At 36.5% G+C, this 22719-nt stretch overlaps 1 protein-coding gene across 1 annotated transcript in view; it reads left to right on the top strand.

Moving 5' to 3' along the window:
• Positions 1-3715: 3715 nt before the first annotated feature.
• Positions 3716-22719, top strand: part of LOC150086087 (uncharacterized) — a 43168-nt gene continuing 24164 nt past the window's right edge. Inside the window, exon 1 of the mRNA XM_090374792.1 lies at positions 3716-3860. Coding sequence (XP_090230918.1) covers positions 3716-3860 — 145 coding nt within the window. The remainder of the gene's footprint in view (positions 3861-22719) is intronic.

Here is a 22719-nt window from a genome sequence, read left to right on the forward strand (position 1 = left end):
AGCGTACAATTTTATACAAATTTTTGATATTTAAAATAATGACATTGTTTAGAAAATTATATTTACTTAATAGCAGTACCTTTAAAATAAAATTGATATTGTAATTACAAATACAGGTTATCCTACATATCATTTCTTCTGTCATTACAATTTGCTTTGCTTTTACAATATATTTTTGCGTTAAATTATTTACATTTCTCATATAAATAAAGCTCATATTTTATAGTAGTTCTGGTGATTTGGTCCAGATTTCATCCATAACTTGGCTTCTGTATCTTCTATTTTCTCCAAACTTATTTGGATCTATGGAAAAGGTGTTGAAATATGTTACACGGGAACGTTCTTTTTAGGGAGTCCAGGATAGTGAGCTTCATCCTAAGTGGACGTTGTCCGCTCTGGTGGTTTCTATTGCTTGCTTTGGGAAGTGAGATAATATCCTCTATCAATGGGATAAACGGGTTAGCAGCTTAGAGAATGTGGACAGATTTTTTTTAAAGAACAGTGAGCTTCCAGGGGGGGGGGGTCATGCCTAGATTGACTAGAAAAATAGATTTGGAGCTGGTGAACGGGTTCCCTCCCAGACGGTTCGGGCACAGCAGAATTCAATATTCCATCGCCAAGACTCTGTTACGCAGAGAGGCAAGTGCTGAGGACCAGATTTCAGATGCATATCTAAAATCTGGTATATTCAGATGTATAGGAGCGAGACACCTATCAATGTATTGACAAATCAGATTGATGTTGTGGCAGCCTACGAGCTTCTAGCGGATAGTCCAGAATGCAGCATAGGTCTTCTTCTTTGTCTTGAGGAAGTGATCTTTGAAATTTAAATCTTCATTCACGTTAGCCCTAGGTCAGTATGCGATGATACTTTTGGAATCGTCTCGCCATTAACTACAACTCGGATGTCATTCCTGAACTTCCTCTTCGTAATTTTCATGTGGGCTGACTTCGCATTGTTTAGTTGGAGTCCAGCTAACTGTAAATAATCTATTAATTGTTGAATTTGATTGGATGTTTGATTATTAATTTCTTGAATCTGTTTGGGGTCTTTTGAAATAATAAAAACATTTCAATCATCGGCGAAGGAGCAGAAATTTGGATGTGCAGCAAGAAATGGTTCAAGTAGAATTGCAAAGAGAGTGGTCGACATCACCTCACCCTGAGGCACCTCCCTCGTTGCATAGATAATTTTTTGGTGAGATCCATTTACTATAATTAACTCTCTCCGGTGTAGTAAAGACCCCAGAATACAGACTATTTGGTTTGATGCCTTGAAATATTCTTTTAGGATGTATAAAAGGGTAGGAATTGACATAGTATCATAAGCAGATTTAATATAAAAAAAATAATGTCCAGTTAAGCTCTATCATTCAGGGCCTTTTGTGCTCTGAAGAGAGTATCGAGGAGATTTGAGGTAGTGAACCTGTGGTGTAGGACTGTGTGGAGGTAAAGTGATCGGTGAGAAAAACAGTGCTGGATAATTACTGGATGTATTAGTTTTTCAATTTTTTTAATAAAAGTACATCCTATGGCAATTGGACGGAAGTCTTTAGCGGTCTTGGTGTTTCCAATTTTTCCAAAGTACACAGACCGAAGACAGGAGATTAAAGTGATGTGGCATATGCAACAAGTAACAACCATCCCAATCATCGTCTCAACCACCGGTATGGTACCAAAGACCTTACATAACAGCCTAACAGCAACAGGTCTCCCAGAGGATACAACAAGGAACTCCAGAAAGTCGCAATCCCGAACACCTGTAGGATAGTCAGAGAGTTCCTCGACCAACAGTAACACCAGACATAACAACCACCCTGTGCACTTGGTACAAGTACTGGTCAAAGGGTGGAACCCCCATCAGAGAGAAATAATATAACAATAATAACAATAAATGATGATGATAATAATATTGAAATAAATAACATTAATTTAAGTATTTAATATAATTAAATTAAAAATGAAAAAATATTCATAATATTATTAGGGCATTTTAACAGTTAGAAATAGCTGTTAAAATGCTCTAATAATATTATACAAAAATAACATTAGACTAATTATATAATACTATATAATTAATACTACCTGCTGCTACTACTACTCAAATAATTATTAAACTAATATAATATTAATTATAAATTAAGCTATTATTATATTGCATGTATATAATACATTTTTAAAGTTTTTCCTTTTATATTTTAAGCAAATTGAAGTTTATTTTTACATTTAATCCCTTCGGTTCATATATATAATTTTTAATGTTGACTATGTAAAAGATTGTGAAATAAAGCAGATGTAATCGTAATTTTCTCACAGATGGCACTAGGATCGCTTTTTTTTTTTTTTTTTTTGTAGTTGTTGGCACATCGGCTTCTATGGCCATAATGCACCTCCCAAAGTTTTTGTAGTACTCTGATCCAAGCCCGAGGCGGGATTCGAACCCGCGACCTTTGGGTTGCCAGGCAGGCACTTTACCCACGCAGCTAGCCCGGTCGGCACTAGGATCGCATGCGCACAACAAACAGTGCAGTAATCTCTGCAAAATTGCATTACTCCAAAGAAGTTGGAAACGCCCTCCCACTCTGACTGAATATTTCAAGTCAGAGTGGGACGGAGCAAAACATTTACAGAATAATCTATAAATATCCATTCATTAATCAAACTAACACAAAAATCGCAATACGGCAGTTTTAGTCTATCAAAATTACTAAAATCATAAAGAGGAGCTTTGCACATACACTCATGAGCAAAAACATTATGACCACCCCTATCTCCATGAATGGGTGCATCTAAGAGTGGTCACAAGAGAAGCAGTACATATAATGACGGAAAGGGTAGTTCTTGTCAGTTCGTCAGTACGAAGCCAATGCAATGGGAAAATGGAAGGTTCTGACGTAGTTTGAATGAGGAATGATTTGCGGCGCTAGGAAGACGGGACCAGCATCTCAACATTAACGCAGGCATTGTCGCCTGTTTGAAGGCTGCCGTGTTGAAGGCGGGAATGGTCCAAAGAGAGAACACGACCACCTAACGTGCCCGTACGGGGACACAACCACTGGTTGACAGTCGCGGTAAAAGGCGGTTGGCATTGTCTGTCTGGGATAACAAACGGCTCACAATCCCCTAATTAACGGCAAGCCACAGTCAGGGCACACAGAGAAACGTTTCTGAGAACATCATCCAGCGGATGCTATTGCTGATAGGCCTACAGAACAGTCGACCTGCTCATATGCCCATATTGACCAACTGTCGTCAATACCTCTGAATGTAGTGAGCAATAAAGCACCATTCCAGGACATTTGACGACTGGAAAAGGCAGAGCAATATGGCCTTAGTCGCCGATGCTCTTAAAACCCAATAACAACAACTGGAAAAAGAGTTCGATGATGTGAAGAATCAAGGTTCCAGCTCCAACATATCAATGAATGGATGCGTATTTGGCGCCAAGTAGGTGACCTGCTGCAATCAGACTGCACGATTAGATAAAAACAAGCTGGCAGCGATGGTATCATGGTTTTGGGGATGTTTTCATGGACGTAACTGGATCCTCTCATCCCTATTGAAAACACCCTCACCGCCAAATACCACCCCGGCATTATTTTGGACCAAGTTTTTCTCTACATCGTAAACTATCCAGATGGCACTGCACTCTTTCAATGCTCCGTGACACAAAGGCACACATTGTGCAGGAATGGTTCAAGGATCATGTTCAAAAATGGGTTGCGGTGAAACGCAGCATTCGTTAATCAAGTCCACGCAGGTGCCTCGCTCCGTTGCCGAACTCCGGGACGTCCTTCTGTCCAGCTGGTCCAGGATACCTGAGGACACTTTCCGTGAAAGGCGGCCAGAAACACTATTAGGTACGTGGTCATAATTTTTTGGCTCATGAATGTATCTTTACTATTGCAAACATATGCCAAATACTTAGTACAACCTCCAGTCGATGAGGAGAGGAACTTTAATGGGCTTTTTTTCACTCCGAGGCTGAGTTAGTCAGTCTCAGACGTAGATAGCAAGGTTTACCCCCAAGAAACTGGGATTTTTTCGTCAGAGAACACACGCAATTTCCAGACGTAATACATACATAAGAAATTATGGGTGCCCCTAATATAATAGTTTGAGTTTGAGTACAACCCCATTGTTCCATTTCGCCTCGCTTGGAGCACAATTAGTAGAATCGTCGTCCAACGCAAACCGGATGGAAAAGACCAGAATTCGAATACCGTCGATGACGCGAGGAATTTTTATGGGCTTTTGACAAAGTGACCGAGTTAGTAGGTCTCGGATGAGGATTTTTTTTTAATGGTTCTTTGCCCAGAAACTCGGGTTTTTCATCCAGAAAACAGACAAATCTACCGCAGAACACATGCAGTTTACAAACATAACATATACGACGCAACATGGTCTAAGTTGTGTTCAATGTACTGATGGGTATAATCGAGTGGTCATAATCGATTTTTCAATTATAATCATTGAATTATATCTCAAATGATATAATCCAATGATATTGAATTATTTCATTCGACTATTGAAGTCTGTCCATTACTAATCATTCGATTATGCCTATCATCAGTTCCATACCGTCTTTATCAAGGAATTTCAGGTAGACACCAAAAAGTTTTAAGATTGGCTACGAATATTTTACTTTTTTATTTTAATGATTAAAATATTGAATAAATGGCTAATTTATAAGCAGTGGATGCTACTGAAAAGATAATGACAGGAGGGTCGAAATTACTATTATTGAGACAAGCTCTGGTGAAATTATTCTTCTTGACACACACAAGGCTAGATCCTTATACGTCAAGAAGAGTAACTTCAAAATGGGGAATGAAAGTTCAAGGTCAGTCAAGAATTACATCAACTGGCCACACACGCGCTATGAAAATTGTACAAACTGGTCAAGAACACGCATGTGCAAGTAAGCTGTAGCGAGTAGGCGTTTGTTTTTCGTGGCATGAATGGTTTCAGCCACAGCCACCTTCACATCTGGATATTCACAATTATAGTCAGATATCATTGATTGTCCTGTGGCGTTTTTACGCCATTTCAAGAAATAAAATATACACATACAAACTGTGTTCGGACTTTGGAGAATTGAATTTCAGGAATAAAATATGCAAACATATTCAGTCAGGGAGACATTGATATGTAGCGGGTCCTGGTATATAAGTAATCTGAACTGGAAGAATATTTGAAGGGTTCCTGTAACAGCTTAGTTTGGTTACGAAAAATTTCCTAGTTTGTGGGAAAACACTATTGGAAAGTAAAGGAAAAAGCTTCTGGACGGGCATGGTGTAGATTTTATCCAGCATACAATCAATAGAGCGATGAATGTAGAAGAATAGATGGTGGATTATAGTTCTTTCAATACACATTTCATGGTGTTGTGAATTGATTGTAATATATGGATCATGAATTCATATGTCTGTGGGATGTAAGTTCATTGTGCTGTGCATATTGATAACAGGTGGTAATCAGCTACGATGCAGATCCCTGGGGGTAGCTCAGTTGGTAGGATGGCCATCCTCCCCACATTGGGTAGAAAAGACCTCATTTCAAGTCCTGTCGATGATAGGAGGAATTTTTATGGGCCATTTTTCACTTATGGGGCTTTTTTCACAACATGGCTGAGTTAGTCGGTCTCATGCGAGGTAGCATGGCTTTTTCTCCCTGTTCGTCCAGAAAACAGAACATCAACCTCAGAATATGCAATTTACAGACTAGACACGGAGCAATATGGCCTTTGTCGCTGGTACTTCTAAAACTCTACAAGAAGTTACAATACAATTCCTTGTGATGCACTATAAGAGGTATGGTAATCGGTTTACGCAGTTCCTTGTCCTGCACCATAGTGGATAAAATGCTACAATCCTAATTCATTGATTTGCTGAGCTCCATGCTGAGTGTGGACTGGAACCAACTTAGGTGTGGTGACTTATACACTAAGTATACTAAGTGCAATGAAAGAAGCATTTCATGGGTAACAGATGTGCTGCAGGTGAAACTGGCAATTTACAGTATCTCATTTCCATATCCAATATCTCCATTTCTAACTACCGTTAATTGAGTTTTTTGAATTTTTCATTTATTTATATATTAATTAATTATACGTTACATCAATATATTAAAAATTACAAATTTAAGAAATACAATTAACCTCACGGGTATGACATGGATATGGCCACCATCTACCCCACACCCGGTGGAAAAAGCCTACATTCGAATTCCATTACTAACGCGAAAAATAACTGTATGGCTCCAATTTCCTACATTGGGCACCCTATCGTTTTCCTCTTTGTTTATTCCTAATTTTTCAGCCCGCACAACATGCAAACTAGTTGAAGAATACGTACACTTCTACAGACAAATAAACATAAATATGAGCCGTACCATCAAAATAATAATTTAATTTTTTGTCGTTAGGTTACCAGACAACAGAACATGAGGACAAACACTGCGAATAACTGCTCGCAGTGGCATGGCGTCAACAATGTGACACAACGATCATTGGACCTTTCACTTAAGAAAACTGTCCTCAATTCTTGGAGTGACGTGCGCAGTGGACTGCGCTGACAAACATTCCAGTTTATCCTTGATTTTATTCAAACTACAGTACCTACTTCTACAACACCAGACAGATGTTTGTTCTAAACAATCAGCTACCCGCCGGCTAAAGGAAAATTTCCAGAGATCTATCCTGCAACCACTTTGCTCAATTGATGTTCCACCGTCATTGCGTAAGGTCAATGCCGATGAGCACCTTCCTCTTGTCCAGACTATGTACATAAGAGGGCAAAAATTCAAAATTATCCCTCGGATCCTCAATGGGATTGGGATCCGCGAATTGAGTGGGTCAGGGCAGATGCTTGAAGTATTGTTCGTCTTCGTCGAACCACTCTTTCGCACATTTAGTGTGATGGATGGTTGCTCAGATATGCTCTAGTATTCACGGTGCCCTCCAGTGAGATCAGAAAAAGGATTGCCACGAAAACTTGCCACACGACATTACACTCCTTCCAGTAATGGGATCCGCAATACAATTGTACCGACGGTACAATCATAAATCAGGATTTAATGATGGCATGACTTGTCTCCAGCCCTCCAGAGTCCTCCTTTTGCGTTCCTAGCAACACCGAATTTTCCAGTTGATGTCCGGATCAGTAGCTTCCGTGAAGGTCTCGTACTTCATTGCCGAATACTTCTTTGTAGAGTTCTTCACATGGTGCGGGCATTGATGCCTAGTGATATTCCAGCATTAAAAGATGTTAATTTTTTCCATCGTTTGACAATGATGACACTTGATAAATCCGCTTGACATCGAGATAATTTGGACACTACGGCGCTTTCCTTCACAAGTAACACACCACGTGACCTCTTCGATTTGCATGTTTTTCCACAGATTTTTGCATATAGCCCAGACCTTCATAATCCTAATAAAGTGACCAGGCAATGCAGTTGCAGATATCCAACTTAGCGTTTCATGATATAAGACAGTAGCACGCAAACTGTGGTCCGCGGACCTCAGTTTACACAAAGTTTTTAGTTTTTTTTTTTTTTTTTTGCTTGTCTAAATTCAATCCCCAATTTAATCTAATACCAGTAGTAGTTCATGCTAGTTGGACAGCTGCTCTTGGCTATTCGGGCCACCCTAGAAAGGAAACGTCATTGGTGTGACGTAAGATGAGAATAGAAAATTCAACCGCGAAGAGTGTTTATCGCAAAAACATTTGTCAGCCATTTGTATGTGTCTTGAGTTTCACATAATCTCGGTCTCACTGGGACGACTTTGAGTACGTGAAACCTTCGACGACAGAAACATAAGTCAGTTGTAATTTTAGTTCTAACACCCGGTGGCTACCAAAGTGAACCGTCAAGTACCAGCTGTTTTGTAAAATTGTCAGTGACTTTGTAGAATCACTACTCCCTTCCAACTTCTTATCAAAACATCAATGACAGGACCTGCAATGGGAGACACACTTAATCTGGCAAACTGTCTCTCAGGGCCACTTTGGCTCAGTATGTGGAATGTTTTTTTGGAGACTTTTGCATCTATTAATGTTCGAGAAGGCGTTCATTGCTCGCGTCATTCTCCAACTCCTGTGCCTTCGCTTTGGGATGAATGCTTCACGCATTTTTATATACCAAGAACTTTAAAATGAGGTTTGATTTTATGGCATTCTTTAAATATACCCTTGGAAGTATTTAATTTGTTTTTCTATTATTTTAATGTTAACATTTTCTGATTTCTTAAATCTTATTTTTATTTTATTTTGAATTTTAATTTCTTTTATTTATCTTAAATTTTAAACGTCTCTCTTCAATTTTAAATATTTAACTTTTTTGTATTGCATTCCCATCTATCCTGTCCATTAATCTGTTTTTGTGGCCAGCAGGATTTAAACAGCAAAAGAATGCAATGCTTCTTTCGTCCAGCAGAACAAACTTGCCTTAGCAACGAGTTGTCTGGTATTGCACTACTTTCAAACAGATGGCCTCTGTAAAAGGTTAACTGGCCATTTGTTTAAAAGATGACAATGGTAATAAACCCTGTTGCAAGACTAACTGGTCCCTCATCAGATAGAAGGTGGTCTCTAGTGGCAACACGTAGACGATGCTTGCCTGTAATACGAAATCAATAGTCAGAAAGATAGATAAATCTCCTTAGGTGTTCTACTCCTCATGCAGATGCTGATCCAACAGAACTTCGAATTTGCCCAAAGTTCAGTCTCAACTTCCTATGGAAGTAATGTCTTTTACCTCAATGGGAAGATGAGGTAAAATTGTCTATAATCAATGAGTTGTAAATCACTTATTCCAGTGATTTATGATTTACAAGTCGTTGGCTAAAACTTCCTACGTCACTTCTCAATTCTAGCATCATTTACAGCCGTGAAAATTTTCTTTGATTCATTTTACTGTCATCCTTTAAGAACCTAATAGTCTTATTATTCCCCTCTAAGACAATTGGTTAGCCCTCATACTCGAAGCTTTCGTATGAGCGTCCTTTTTTTGATTTCACCAGTTTTCTTATTTTGCTGGATGAAAAACAGGAGTAGTGGGTAAATGAGTTGAGATTCTTCTAACAGGATGCTCATCAAGCTTTGGGGGAGGGGGGGTGTTGCAGGAACGATCTTTAGGGACAGGGGTTTGCACAATTTTGGATCTCTAGATTGACTTAATACAGCATATAAGAAAATTGTACGAGTCATACAAATAAATTTTAGGGCCGGGTCCTGAAATGTTTAGACAGGACCAAATAAATGGTGCTGTCTAAACATTTGTAATGAAAAAATAGCAACAATAATTATTTTATAATACGAGTTTGTTAGGTCATATGGTTGTCCATTGCTGTCCAGGAACAAGATTCATAACCTTTTGATAAATGGCTTTTTTATTTCGTCAAACAACAATGAAACCTAATATTAAAATAAAATTAATATTAGATATATTTAATTACATTATTTTAATTAATATAATTAAATTAATATTAAATTAAAATACACTTGGCACAGAGGGACATCCTTTCTTGCCCAGGGATATATATTATTGTTCCGTCCCTGTGACAAAATGAAATGAAGATGGGAATTGAAAAAAAAAATAAAAAAATATTGTGCAACCTCAACAATAATTTTAAAAGATTTTATAGTTTAAAAAATAATAAAAACTAGGTAATTAATTTTTTTAATAATTAAAAGGCATAAAGTAATATTAAAAGGCACAAATTAATATTAGATATATTTAATTACATTACTTTAATTAATATAAATTAAATTAATATTAAATTAAAATACGCTTGGCACAGACGGACATCATTTCTTGCCCAGGGACGTCTATTATTGTTCCGTCCCTGTGACAAAATACGCAATGAAGATGGGAAGTTAAAAAAAAAAAAAAGAAAAATTATTGTGCAACCTCAACAATATTTTATTTTTAAACTATAAAATATTTTATAGTTTAAAAAAAAATAAAAAATAGGTAATTAATTTTTTAAATCATTAAAAGGCATAAAGTGATCTAAGTTTTTAACGTCTACCGAATATAACAAATATAAAATTGGACTGTGCATAGATTACTCTATATTTCACTGTAAAATTCCCTTGCAGAAAATGCAACATTGGCTAAAATAAATTTAAAAACTGAAATCTGGTTTTCATTTGACTCACACTTTACACTGTTTCCTTGCTTTAAAAATTTTCCAAATATTTAAAATATAAAAAAATTTTAAAATTTTTAAATGTTAAAAATGTTTAGAAAAATTCATTTCTAATTAAATATTCATATAAATATTTTTGGTACCTTTCAATTATCCTGCTGCCACGTAAGTCACAAGCTAAGAATAGTAGACAAGTACCATATTTTAAATAATATTTCTAAATATTTAAAAAGCATTTATCCTAAAGCAGAGTTTTAAGCAAAAAATAAAAAATATATATATATATATAAGATTTGTTCACCCAGGAAAACGTAATACCAAAATAAATCATTTGCGTTGCAAATGAGCTCAATATTATAAAATAAAATTAAAAAAAAAATGAAAAAGTTCGGTTTGTTAGCCTAGGAGCGTTCGTGCGTGTATGTAGGGGACACAAGCAACATTATAATATTATTACTATAATGTATTTATTAAATAATTAGTAACGAATATAACATTGCCACTAAGGATACGATTTTTCACGATCACGTGGCCATTCACTACTTTTTCTGACTTTCCCGTTTTCATTCTATAAAAATGTTTTTAAACACTTTCCCTGTCACCATTTGTTACAACACGCTTCCTGTGTAACAGTTGACCTACGGGGTGTTACTCTAGAAGACGCATCATATTTCTTGAATCGTTTCATTGCCCCTGGTTCTGGAGCATAAACACCCCTTTCACTTACTGGTGACTTACATACGCATGTCAGCTGGAGGATCATCCCTACCAATGATAAAGTAGTGCCCTTCATACGAACAGCCCAAGGGGCGGCCCATCGACATTCACATAACTCCTCCTACAGGAGTTCAGCTAAAGTATCAGGATAAACCGTGACAACATTCAGTTAGTACACTATTAAAGTGATGTATTTATAGTCCACTGAGCGTGACCTAAACACACTTACACAAACAGTCGCAGTCTTAAATTACTGTCACCTGTCCCTTGTTTCACCAGGTGTGTATGACAAGCTGAACGAGATGCTTATCATGAGAACATAAGATAGAAAGAAGAGTTCACAGTAAGTACAAAAACTTCATATCTCATAGCGTGATCTCTCTGATATTGTCGAAAGTTTAGTAGCGAAATTCTTATTAGTGGGAAAATCAACTAACGATTCAAGATATCGCTGGAGCTAATTTTTATTTTAACACCTGGAACAAAAAATTCACTTTATCTGTTTTTACACGTAACTTACCTGTTTACATAACCCAGGCCTAATGAAACTTAAAACCAAATTTACTTCTTTAAACACCTTTGGTTTTGTTTATCTATTTTCTTGGATAATTATCAAAACTCATAGCGCTTTATATTTCATTAATAACGAAGGTTCCAAATTAAAAATATATATTATATGAATAACTAAATTAAAAGCTATCGATAAACGTCAAAAGGAGAACTTAGGCAGAAGATAATAATAATGCGAGTAGCGAAAAACGCCCTCTCTCGTTTGTTTGTACTTTTTAAAAACAAATAATAAATTAAATATTTAATAATATATAATCGGAAAAGTGCAGAATCCAGGCATTGTATAGAATACTTGAGCAATGTATTGAATATCTAGGCAACGTATAGAATACTTGAGCAATGTATTGAATATCTAGGCAACGTATAGAATACTAAGGCAATATATAGAATGCCTAGCAAAGTATTAAACTTGTTTTCATCGTCCCATGATACTCTTATATAAGTGAATCAAAGTTCTCGACTTTTATACAAAGACTTATGAGGGAAATATTATTTCCCCTCCTCATATCTTACTAAAGGAATGGCAACAGATATGAAATGGCAATTTAATTTGAATTAGTTTTCGGTTTTTACACAAGGGTTTATGAGAAGGTGGATAATTCCTTCGTATGCTTTCGAATAAAACTCGTGAACTGCGATTCACTTGCATAACAGTATAAATGAATCATAGTCCTCGACTTTCGTATAATGGCATATAGAAGAACTACTAGTACTCTCCCCCCCCCCCCATAAAATAACCATTTTAATAATGAGATAAAGGAGGGATACTCTCCCTTCCCGTATGCCCTGTATAAAAGTAATGAACTGTGATTCATAACAGTATCAGTAATGTAAGTGAATCACAGTTCTCGACTTTTATAAAAGGACATACTCATGAAATACTACTCCTGAGTATACTTTTATATCCTGTTAAAATGATTACAGTATATATATCTATTAGAAGTACTAAGTATAATATCAAAAACAATTTATTTCACACTTTGCCAGGCGTTCTATACAATGTCTGGATTCTACATTTTGCCGGTAGCACATACACCATATCTATACATTGATTTCTAAAACAAATTCCCATAAACTCAATGAGGAATAAATACGTTTTATATGAGTATAAGCCGATTTAGCTCATATGGCTTTAGTGAATAGTTATAATAAATAAATAAATTTAGATGCACATAACAATGTGTAATAAGAACTGTTTAGGCCAACGGTTGGTTGCTGTAGGATTTTTTAGGCGCATCAGCAACTTAGGCCATTGCGGCGTATATAATATCTTTAAATTGCGTGTGCGCTTTAGTCAATTTGCTGTTTACTGGGCGAAAAACCCAAGTTTCCCGGAGCAAAAAACATACTACCTTTGTCTAAAACAGACTAGTTCAGCCTCGTTGTGAAAAAACCCAGAATACTGTAATCCGTCGCGTCGTTGACGCGATTCGAACTGAGATCATTTCCACCGCGGCGGGAGGATTTCGATTATACCAACCGTGCTACCCACGGGTGCACATAGGCCAATCGCAAAGTTTGTGCCCAAATCAGTGGCGCATCTCTTTTACCGAAGAATCCGCAATGCAGAAAGGTCCACTCTACGAAAGGAACTTATTGTTTAAAATGGGGAGGGCACAGAACAGAAAATAAATACAATGTAAAATTCTTACAATATTTCTTTTAGATTTGAGGCGAGTAAAGTTCAAAAACGGAAATTTTCTCTCTGACTAAAGTTCAATATTTATTTTTCATCTACATCATGCACACTAAACAGAAAACCTATGTTGCTTCCTAAGTCATTCTCCAAGGGCTAACAGCTTACCAGAACTTAATGATAATAAGTACATGGAGCGATGTCTTAAATTCATATCACGGTATAGCTCTGAGATTTAGTCCTCAGCTCCCACATACCACTAGAACAAATTCTTAACCATGTAATACTACATGTTTGCGAGAGCTGAACCATATGACCAATAATCCACTCACCATCTCCAGATCCACCTTACAGGCAAACACAAATATAACGTTCTGGATATTTAGTCTCACCAAGAATATTTCCTCCATTACAAAACTTCTGTCTGATTGGATAGATTCTTCTTTTGTTGACGGCATTATTCTCTGCAAAAAAAAAAAAAAAAAAAAAAAGAAAAGAAAAGAACCAATAGAAATGCCATCTCCCCGCTGAGAATGCCCCATTCAAACCCTTAAGTGTGAAGAAAATGTTTTCAGGGAGTACCATACACTATTTCAACAGAATTGGAATAAATCCAGATAAATTTACTACTGACAGGATCTGTCACTAGTAAATTTAAGAGAATCTTGAAAATGCATATGGACAAGCAAGCCTACAGAACCAGAAAATGAGCTAAGCTCTTCTTTGCTGCTTCAACAACGTAAACAGTTTGGATTGCACGCTCCATAAAAGAATAACACTTATGTTACAAACTCTGTGACTTAAGCTATAATTTTAACTACCTTTAGTTTTAATTCTTAGATGTGTATGTACTAGTTCCCGTAAATGGCTAGGAATAAATTCACTATCACTGTTAACAACTGTAGTTAACCTGATAGTGAATATAACAATTGTAAGCGCCATAAAAAGCGTACATGAACTCAATATTTACTCTAATAATAGCCTTCCGTCTATATGTTCTTGTTTATACTCCGGCACGACTACCAGGTAATGCAGTTTACAATAAATCAATCAATACAAATGTTAATCGTATTTAGCAGTCACGGGCTTGGACCCTGGTCCACTCAAAGAGTGCGTGCTACTGCACTACTGACCACTCGGCTACGTTATACGAGCTGTAGCAATAAAGTTCCGGACTGGTGCAATAAAAAGAACAAAGTGAAAGAGATCAAAAATGACTTTATTTTTATTCAAATTAATTACCATCTGATTGAATGCACTTATTAAACCGTTCTAAAAGTTTCTGAAAGGAGTCAGCGAAGGCATCCAAAGAGATGATTCAAGTTCAGCGGTTACGTTTCTCTTTTTGTCCTCAACATCCTAAAATCTTTCTATTGAGGGCAGTTCTCACCTTGGAAAAGAGAAAGCCCGCTGATGCTATATCGGAAGAGTAGAAGGAATGGTTAATCTGTATAATGCCAAGTTTATTATTATTATTATTAGCCATAAGGTGAAAGGAAGCTTGAGGTTTATGCTGCACCAACCAAAAAAAAAAAAAAAAAAAAAATCCCGTGTTAATCTGAGAGAGAGAGAGAGAGAGAAATAGAAGGGAATCACCAAGAAAGCAAGAAAGAGAAGAATGATGATATCCAGCTCAGGACGGGTTTGCCAAGCCCATACTCACCAGATGTGAGTCCCTGGGGTATTTCTTGAGAAATGTCTTCACAACCAGTGCTGAATGGGCTGGGGCATTGTCGTGCACAAAAGAGCCAGCTACCTTTCTCTAGAAATTGCGGCTTCACCCGGGAAATGAGCTTCAGTACTCTTTGAAGCACCGTTACGTTATGTTCTACGTTATGTACGTAAAACGTAGCATTGACTTTCTTCCCTCTAGGTACAATTTATTTGTGAATCACTCCCTGTTTCTCGAAAAGCATGATCAGCATCGCTCTGGACTTCAGAAACGAATCGTTTTTGGTGTCCTTGGTGATCGTTCTGAAGCTACTACATGCTCTGATGCTTCGTCTATGGGTCATACTGAAACACCCAACACTCATCTCTAATGACAGTAGTCCAGGAAATTAGGATTTTCTTGACAATTCTGGATGAAGTCTCCGGATAATGACACTTTTCGTTGCTTCTGATCTTCCTTTTCCTTAAAATTTTCATGCAAAATTTGAATATACATATACAGTCCTCTAAAATACAATGACCAAATGACAAAAGTAGCGCACGAAGTATTTTCAATGATATTCAGAAATTTTGCCAGAAGAGATAAAGAAGTAACTCTCCTTCTGTACAAATCAATAGTTAGACTTCATTTTGATTCATAGAGATCTGGAGACCACATCTTGATTACTATATACAGATGAGAAAATATATCAACTTTATTGTGGGAATACAAAGGAAGCCACGAAATTAGTCATGGATGTAAAAAGATACTCGTACAGGGATCACACACAAGTATGTCTTTATTTAGACTTTATATTATTTTGACGTCAGATGTTAAATAACTTTTACTTCCTTGCATCGTTTTTGTTATTTTAATTACCAATACTAATCCCATCATGCTGGAGGGGATTTTATGAGATTTAATTTTAACAATTGGCAGTTTTGGGAGATAGAGTTGCATGGTTTTTCCATACGCACATTAGCCTGCACGAAAATCCGATAAACTCCTGTTTTTTATTCAAGCAAAAGTTACCATCAAATACACACAATTTATGCACACAATACAGTGATGCCTTATTAGTCAGATTGCTTTGGCGCTAAACAAGACAATAGCAAAAACCGTTAGGAATTATCTTAATTAATAACTTGGAAGGATTAAACTTAAAACTGCTATCTGCTTCCTACTATTTCTCCCCACACCATGTGGAAAAGACCCGAGTTCGAGTCCCGTCAATGACGCGGGAAATTTTTATGGGCCTTTTTCACAATGTGGCTGAGTTAGTCGGTCTCAGGCGAGGGATAATGATTTTTTTTCCCGGAAACTCGGGTTTTTCGTCCAGCAAACAGAAAATCGACCACAGAACACACGCAATTTACAGACAATATACACGGAGTAATATGGTCTTAGTCGCTGATTATCCTAAAACCAAAATAAAAGTTCCAACTCAGGGCTGATTTTCCAAACAACTCATAAATTTTCGTTCTTATAGAGCGTTCTCAAAGATCAGGTACTAACTACCCTTACAAATGGAAAGAAAGGAAGCCTGCCCTTTTTCCATAACGGTCTCTCAATCACTTCACAATTATTTGCTAATATTTATCAAATATCTGAAAGAAATTAGTCGCCATTTTCTAATTAATAGAAACTGTCACTTTGAACTGATATGGCTTCATACAAAATGTAGTGAGGTGTGCGCAACTTTGCAAATTTTGGAGGCCGAAAAACTCCTGGCCCCAGTACCCTGTGAAAATCAGCTGGATACTGAATCTTATTAAACTCATGTCTTTGAATTCTATGGTCATATTGATATAAAGTGTAATTAAAACGCCAGCAGCTGCTTCAGTGGGTTATCTTACCAGAGAGAGAACGCGTACCACATTGGTGTAAAACATTTCAAACTAAGAAAAATCTTTATTTACTGAAGTAATAATTTTGATAACTAAAGATGCGCCCTCTTGGGTAGCACAGTTGGTAGAATCGCTTGTAAGCCTACATCAACTTATTGCTGTTGTAGCCCTCAGTACTTTCATCGCTCTGTAACTTTCCCGTGCCCCTTTTCTGCTCTATTAGATTGGCCAACGTCTTATTCATCCATATTGGTATCCTCCTCGTGCTATATTTTCTTAATGGTATGTAAGAGTTCACGGTCTCCGTGAACTCTTACACGAAGGTTAATCGGTCTTAGGAGAGGGTAGTATGGTTTTTTCTTTTTCAAATAGCAGGACAATATTTGGTCTGGTCTGTTCATACACAAAATGCAATACTGCTACTATTAGAGTAGAGAGAAATGCGAAGAAGTGATCAAAAGATAAATTTAAGAACAGCAGGACTTACAGCAGTAAGCAAAAGTGAAAAGAGGATTTAGAATCCTTCATTTGGAGACAATTTATTTCCTATTTCCAAAGAAAATTTACAGTTATAAGTTTTCAATTTCAAGACTAAAATAAATGAAGGGGAACATATTTCGATTCATAGAACAGGGGTTCACAGGAATGTGATTGGGGATTCCAGGGATCGCAAAATTGTACGATTTAGTCATTGCTTTAATTGATACATAGATTAAAATTTAAAAAGTAAGTTCTATATCTATATATTTCCTATTTCAAACTTAAATTAAATCATTAGTTTTATTTGTGGGGAGTAGGATTAGACAAATTCGTTTATCATTTTAAGGAGTCACAATATCTCAAATTTAAGTACCCATGAGATCCTAAAAGATACCGAATATACGACATTTCACCTGACTGATAGAAGGCAAATTATCTTGATCTTTATGTTTAAAATAAATGTTTTTAAAATCGACAAATGGTTCGATGCTAAGTTGGTCAAAAGAAGATAACATTACAAATATTGGATTAAAAACGCCTTAGTCTGTTCATATTGTAAGAGAAATAAAACTCTTGTTTTCCGACAATGGACACAAATTTGTAAAGTTGCAGAATTTCCATTGTGATCTTATAGAGTAGAGTCACGTACGTTCATATAACGTAATGTGGTTTACACAATGAAACCTCCATCTGCCCATTAACTGCATATCCACATGTGTCCAATTAATTTTGTTATTGTCCAGAATAAATCAGAATATATATATTTGTTTGCTGGACGAAAAACCCATGTTTCCAGGAGAAAAAACCATGCTACCCTCGCCTGAGACAGAGTAACTCAGCCACATTGTGAAAAAGACCCATAAAAATCCCTCTCGTCATTGACGGGATTCGAATATTATGTTAAAGTCATTGAAGTAATTTTGTCACGAGCCCCTGGGCATGTATCCAATTTATATTATCAGATATACCCCTATATAACAAAAGAGAGAACGATTTTTGGTTTCTCCCAGCGCATTGAGTCAACAAACAACAGATGGAGGAAGTTAAATACAACAAACAGCTTTTGACAAGGGACTCGCACATCTGTACATTCAAGCTATCGGCGACATTTATATCGCAGCTGAATAGAATTTTTCAGTTTGTTTTTGATTTAAAAGCGATTTTATCAAAAGAGGTGTATGGGTAGGGGGTGTTGATTGGGAAGTTCTTGGTCCATCTACTATTTTAATCGTAGTGCACTTCGATGTTTCTAATTTCCGTTGTCTTTGTCATGTACATTATATATTTGTACAAGCGTGTGTTCATGGCCGTTCAACTTGTTTTGTGGATGAAAAACCAATAATAACTCAGGGGAAAAAAAGCTTTACTTCCTCCACCTGAGGTCAGCTAATTAAAAAAGCCCCGACTAAAGATATCTTTAAGAACTGGTCCAGTTTCTGATATGATTCGAATCCAGACTTCTCGAAACGATGGACAAACAGCGAATCCATTGTATTGGCATAGAAGATGGGTATGTTTGTATGAGTCGGATATACGAAAATATTGACATGACTGGGGAAAAATGTTAGCACTGCTCAAAACTGAAATTAATATTTCGAATTAAATATTATTTCTTGTTTGGATTGGTTATTTGATCACTGTGCTATTCGCTAAGGCTTTAGGTTTCTTAGATTTATGAATATGATGGGTTCACATTCTTCTAATCCGGAAAGGAAAAAACTTTTCTTAACCCTATATACTCTTCCATCGAGTATGATTTGGTTTACTGAAATTGCATATTCTGGAATTGCATATTCTGAAGAATTTCTGCTTTCAAAAAGTTGGACAGAATTCTGTCTTTCTCCCGATCAGTTGTTGCTAATTAAACCAAATTTGTCCTTTTACCCGTTTATCCTTTTTGGGGATAAAAATTTATTCTTTTAAAATAAAATATATCGGAATAATATAAAATCGTGATCACTAGGCACCCGTGTGCACATTTCCTAGGATCCGGCCCTATACAGAGAACTGTGTAATCCATAATGAGTAGTAGAAGAAAGCAATATAAAGTATTATCATTCGATAGGCTTTCAAATGATACTAATAATTATATTTATTCCTCTCTTAGTCACATGTCATTCCATGTGTCACTAGGTTGTCTTAAAATTGTCCTCAGGCAACTAAGGCCACGAGGTCACGATAATATTATTTGTAAATTTCGTGCATTTAGTAATAAATAGTCTAATAGTCGGGGTACTAGTTTTGCTGGATATAAAACTTGAGTTTCAAAGAGAGAGAAAAATCCACGCAACCTTCCGAAACCGACTAACCTTATTCCTCCTGTAGAGAAGGAATTCGAACCCGTGACATTTTAAATGCAAAATATCTTCATCGGCAAAAATTACCATTTAATTAATGGGTCTGAGACTGATTCATTAAACAAGTCTTACCATTCAAGATCTTCCTTAGAAAATCCTGATTATTTCATTCAGCTGAAAGTGGCCGTAAAATTTTCGAAAAATTTTCAATTATATATGAAAATAATCCATGATTCTGAAATATTAAATGATTGTTTTCACAACTGTATTTTCGTTTAAAAATTTTATTTAATAAGATTTACTTTATTTGGTTGATTATATATTGAAAATCAACATATAGGTCCAACAGATTTATTACGAGTAAATGTGAGATCGCGAGAGTCAGCAGACGATTAAAACAATATGTAAATTACAGACAACAGCAGACGATTAAACGACAGCAGATGATCAATGCAACATGGACCTATATGTTGATTTTCAACATATAGATCCAACAGATTTATTGCCAGTAAATGCGAGAGACAGCAGACGAATAAAAAATATATGTAAATTACAAATGACAGCAGACGATTCGCGGTGCATTTAAAATCCTTGAATAAGCAACACTTATTTGCTGAGGTTTGTTTTTTCCTATTCCTTATAATAATCTTTAGTGACCCACGAAGCAGATCAAAACTTATTTTCTTAAAAGATCATCAAAAAATCAACAAGGTAATTAATTCAGAGTTAAAAGATCTATAATCTGTACTTCTCTACAAAACGTGTAATTAAACTGGGGTGGGGCAGTAACATGCTAAATTTTTATCCACCTTTATGATTGACTACAGCGTTCAGTTTATTTGAAATTCTTAGGGTTTCTTCATTCTTTGTCGTTAGCGATCAAAAAACTTCATTGTCCTTTCTTCAAACTTTATTGTTCTGTCTTCATTGTTCAAAAAACTTCATTTTTTGTGGTCAGTGTGATCATGTCACACCAATATAGTTGTCCATTAACTAACATTGCCCAGATTTGGGTCTGAAAAAAAAAAAAAAAGAAAAAAAGCCAACTTGTAGACCACAATAAATGACACATTTCATCAGACAGTTTTGGAAACAGATTGCACTCACTGGCCAAAATATTAGAAACCTCTATTTAATATCTATTAGGGCCACCTTTTGCCCGAATTTTGCCCGAATCTTGAAAGTGTTACCAGCGTTTTAAGAAAAATTATTTGGCGAGTCTCTTCCCCTATAGTGCGATTTACTACCCTGCTGTCCCAGGAGCAGAATAAGGAAACTTAGCGAAATCTCCTGGCAAACTCGGGAGAAAAATCCCAGCCTCTACAAGTTCTCACACAGATGTCCCATTTATACTAATCGTATTCGATTTTCTTCAATACATACTAAGCATTTCCATTGTTTTCTTTAAAATGAACAGAGTGCTCAATCCAATAAGATCTGTATTGGATTTGGTGAGACCCAAGTCCTTCATTAAGTCACACAAACCTTCCTCTTTAGGCAAATGTGGCGCTTTACTTAAACACGCTTTTGTGGCATAATCCCAATTATTTTGTTCATCATATTTATCATCCAATGCCAAGGATTCTTGCGATTTAGCAGGTCTTCATTGCGTATGACCGGAGCAGTAGATGATGATGTATTGGAATTCACTACAGCTTTTCGATCCACAGACTTTTTTAAACTTTGATATATCCACCATATAAAAGAAGTACTATAGTTATCATGATGGTTTGGGCTCGTTCTATACTCAAGGCATACGCTCACCACTTTGATACTGTCCCTCTAATACTGACCTGCATCTACTACAGCACAAATGAAGCGCCCGCAACCTGTTCATTATTCATAGGCATTACCAAATAGGCTTCATATGCACTAAACTTTATGATACTAATGATTCACTGTTTCGAACCTACAGGAAGTGAACAAATAATGGAAACAACTGTGGTAAGCGTTTCAGGTATGGTGTTGGGCCACTTTGCTTTTAAAACAGCTTGTATTCTATATAGAATAGATTCAAATACATCTTGGACTTAAATATTGTCTTAAGAGGAATATCGGACCATTCGTCATGGGTAACGTTTGAAACGCCTTGAGTGATTGAGGCGGAAGAAATCTGCTTCTCACTTTCCTCTCCTCTCCAAATATGACCATAGTGGCCCAATAACGTTTAAGTCTGGTGATAGTGCATTCCTGGAGATGCTTAGCCTCGATTTCATGCTCCTCAAACAGGGATTAGACATATCGGGCTGTGTTTTTTGGAGTATTATTATCTTGAAACGTGGCATCGTTTGTGGGAAACGTTGGCACCATGAGATGAACCTGGTCACTAAGAATATCAAGGTAATCAATGGCAGTAATTAGCCTGTTTAGGATAATGATAGGACCTAAAGAATACCAAAACATTGCTGCCCATATCATTGTCGATCCTCCTCCATGATAACTGCCACAAGACAGTCAAGATGATGCGCTACTTTTGGTAAAAGTGCTAAACGCGCACCAACAATTGTGAAACTCTTTGAAATTCAGACAGGTCGATAATTTTCTTCATGTATCTTTTTATATCACCTCAACATCAGTTTTTATCGTCTTTCCTTCATAGTACTACTGCAAGAAACAAAAATCACTGCACGTTCATAAATAAGTTATACGACCATTACAAAAACGACTGCTTTCATACCAGATGTTTCCATTATTGTTTCCACCCTTATATATCATTGAATTGATACTTATTATGTAGCACTATTCTGAATTTGCAGACATTTTTCTTCTGATGATGAAATGGGCATGACTTGAATTTCGCAAGTTGACTTAAACCTCTATCCATAAACGAGTTCGAGATATAAGTGGCCTTGGCCAAATTGATTGTTAATTCGAGATCATTGAGTCATCTCAGCTCTACGTGCCATGACAAGAACAACTCATATATCTTCCTTATATACCGGTGTCAGTCACTTGTTCATCCAATAAGGTCCTCTGAACTATGAAAACAGGGGTGGCCAGATACTTTGTGGAGAATAATGTATACGAATCACTATCTGTTGTGAGGAACAATTTCTGAAGAGACTAGTTTCCAAAGTAAAATTCTCATTTCCTATATGCTTAGGCACTACCCTACCAAAAGTATTCTGACACCAACAGTCTGAAAAAGCAAATTTTATGAATAAATGAATAGTTATGTTTCCATCTTTTATTCTAATGACAGCCTCGATTAGTCACAAAACACTTTCGACAAGATCTTTTAGCAGGCAGGAAGAATTTATGTCCATTCCTCCTTCATTGAGATTGCGAATTCAGCTGTGAAAGAGAGGGCGTGCTGGCCGCACCCTGATCCAGTTTATCCTAAAGGTTTCTATCGAATTCAGGTC

The sequence above is a fragment of the Mastigoproctus giganteus genome, chromosome 5, assembly GCF_048544385.1.
Source record: "Mastigoproctus giganteus isolate SK-2022 chromosome 5, ASM4854438v1, whole genome shotgun sequence".
NCBI lineage: Eukaryota > Metazoa > Arthropoda > Arachnida > Uropygi > Thelyphonidae > Mastigoproctus > Mastigoproctus giganteus.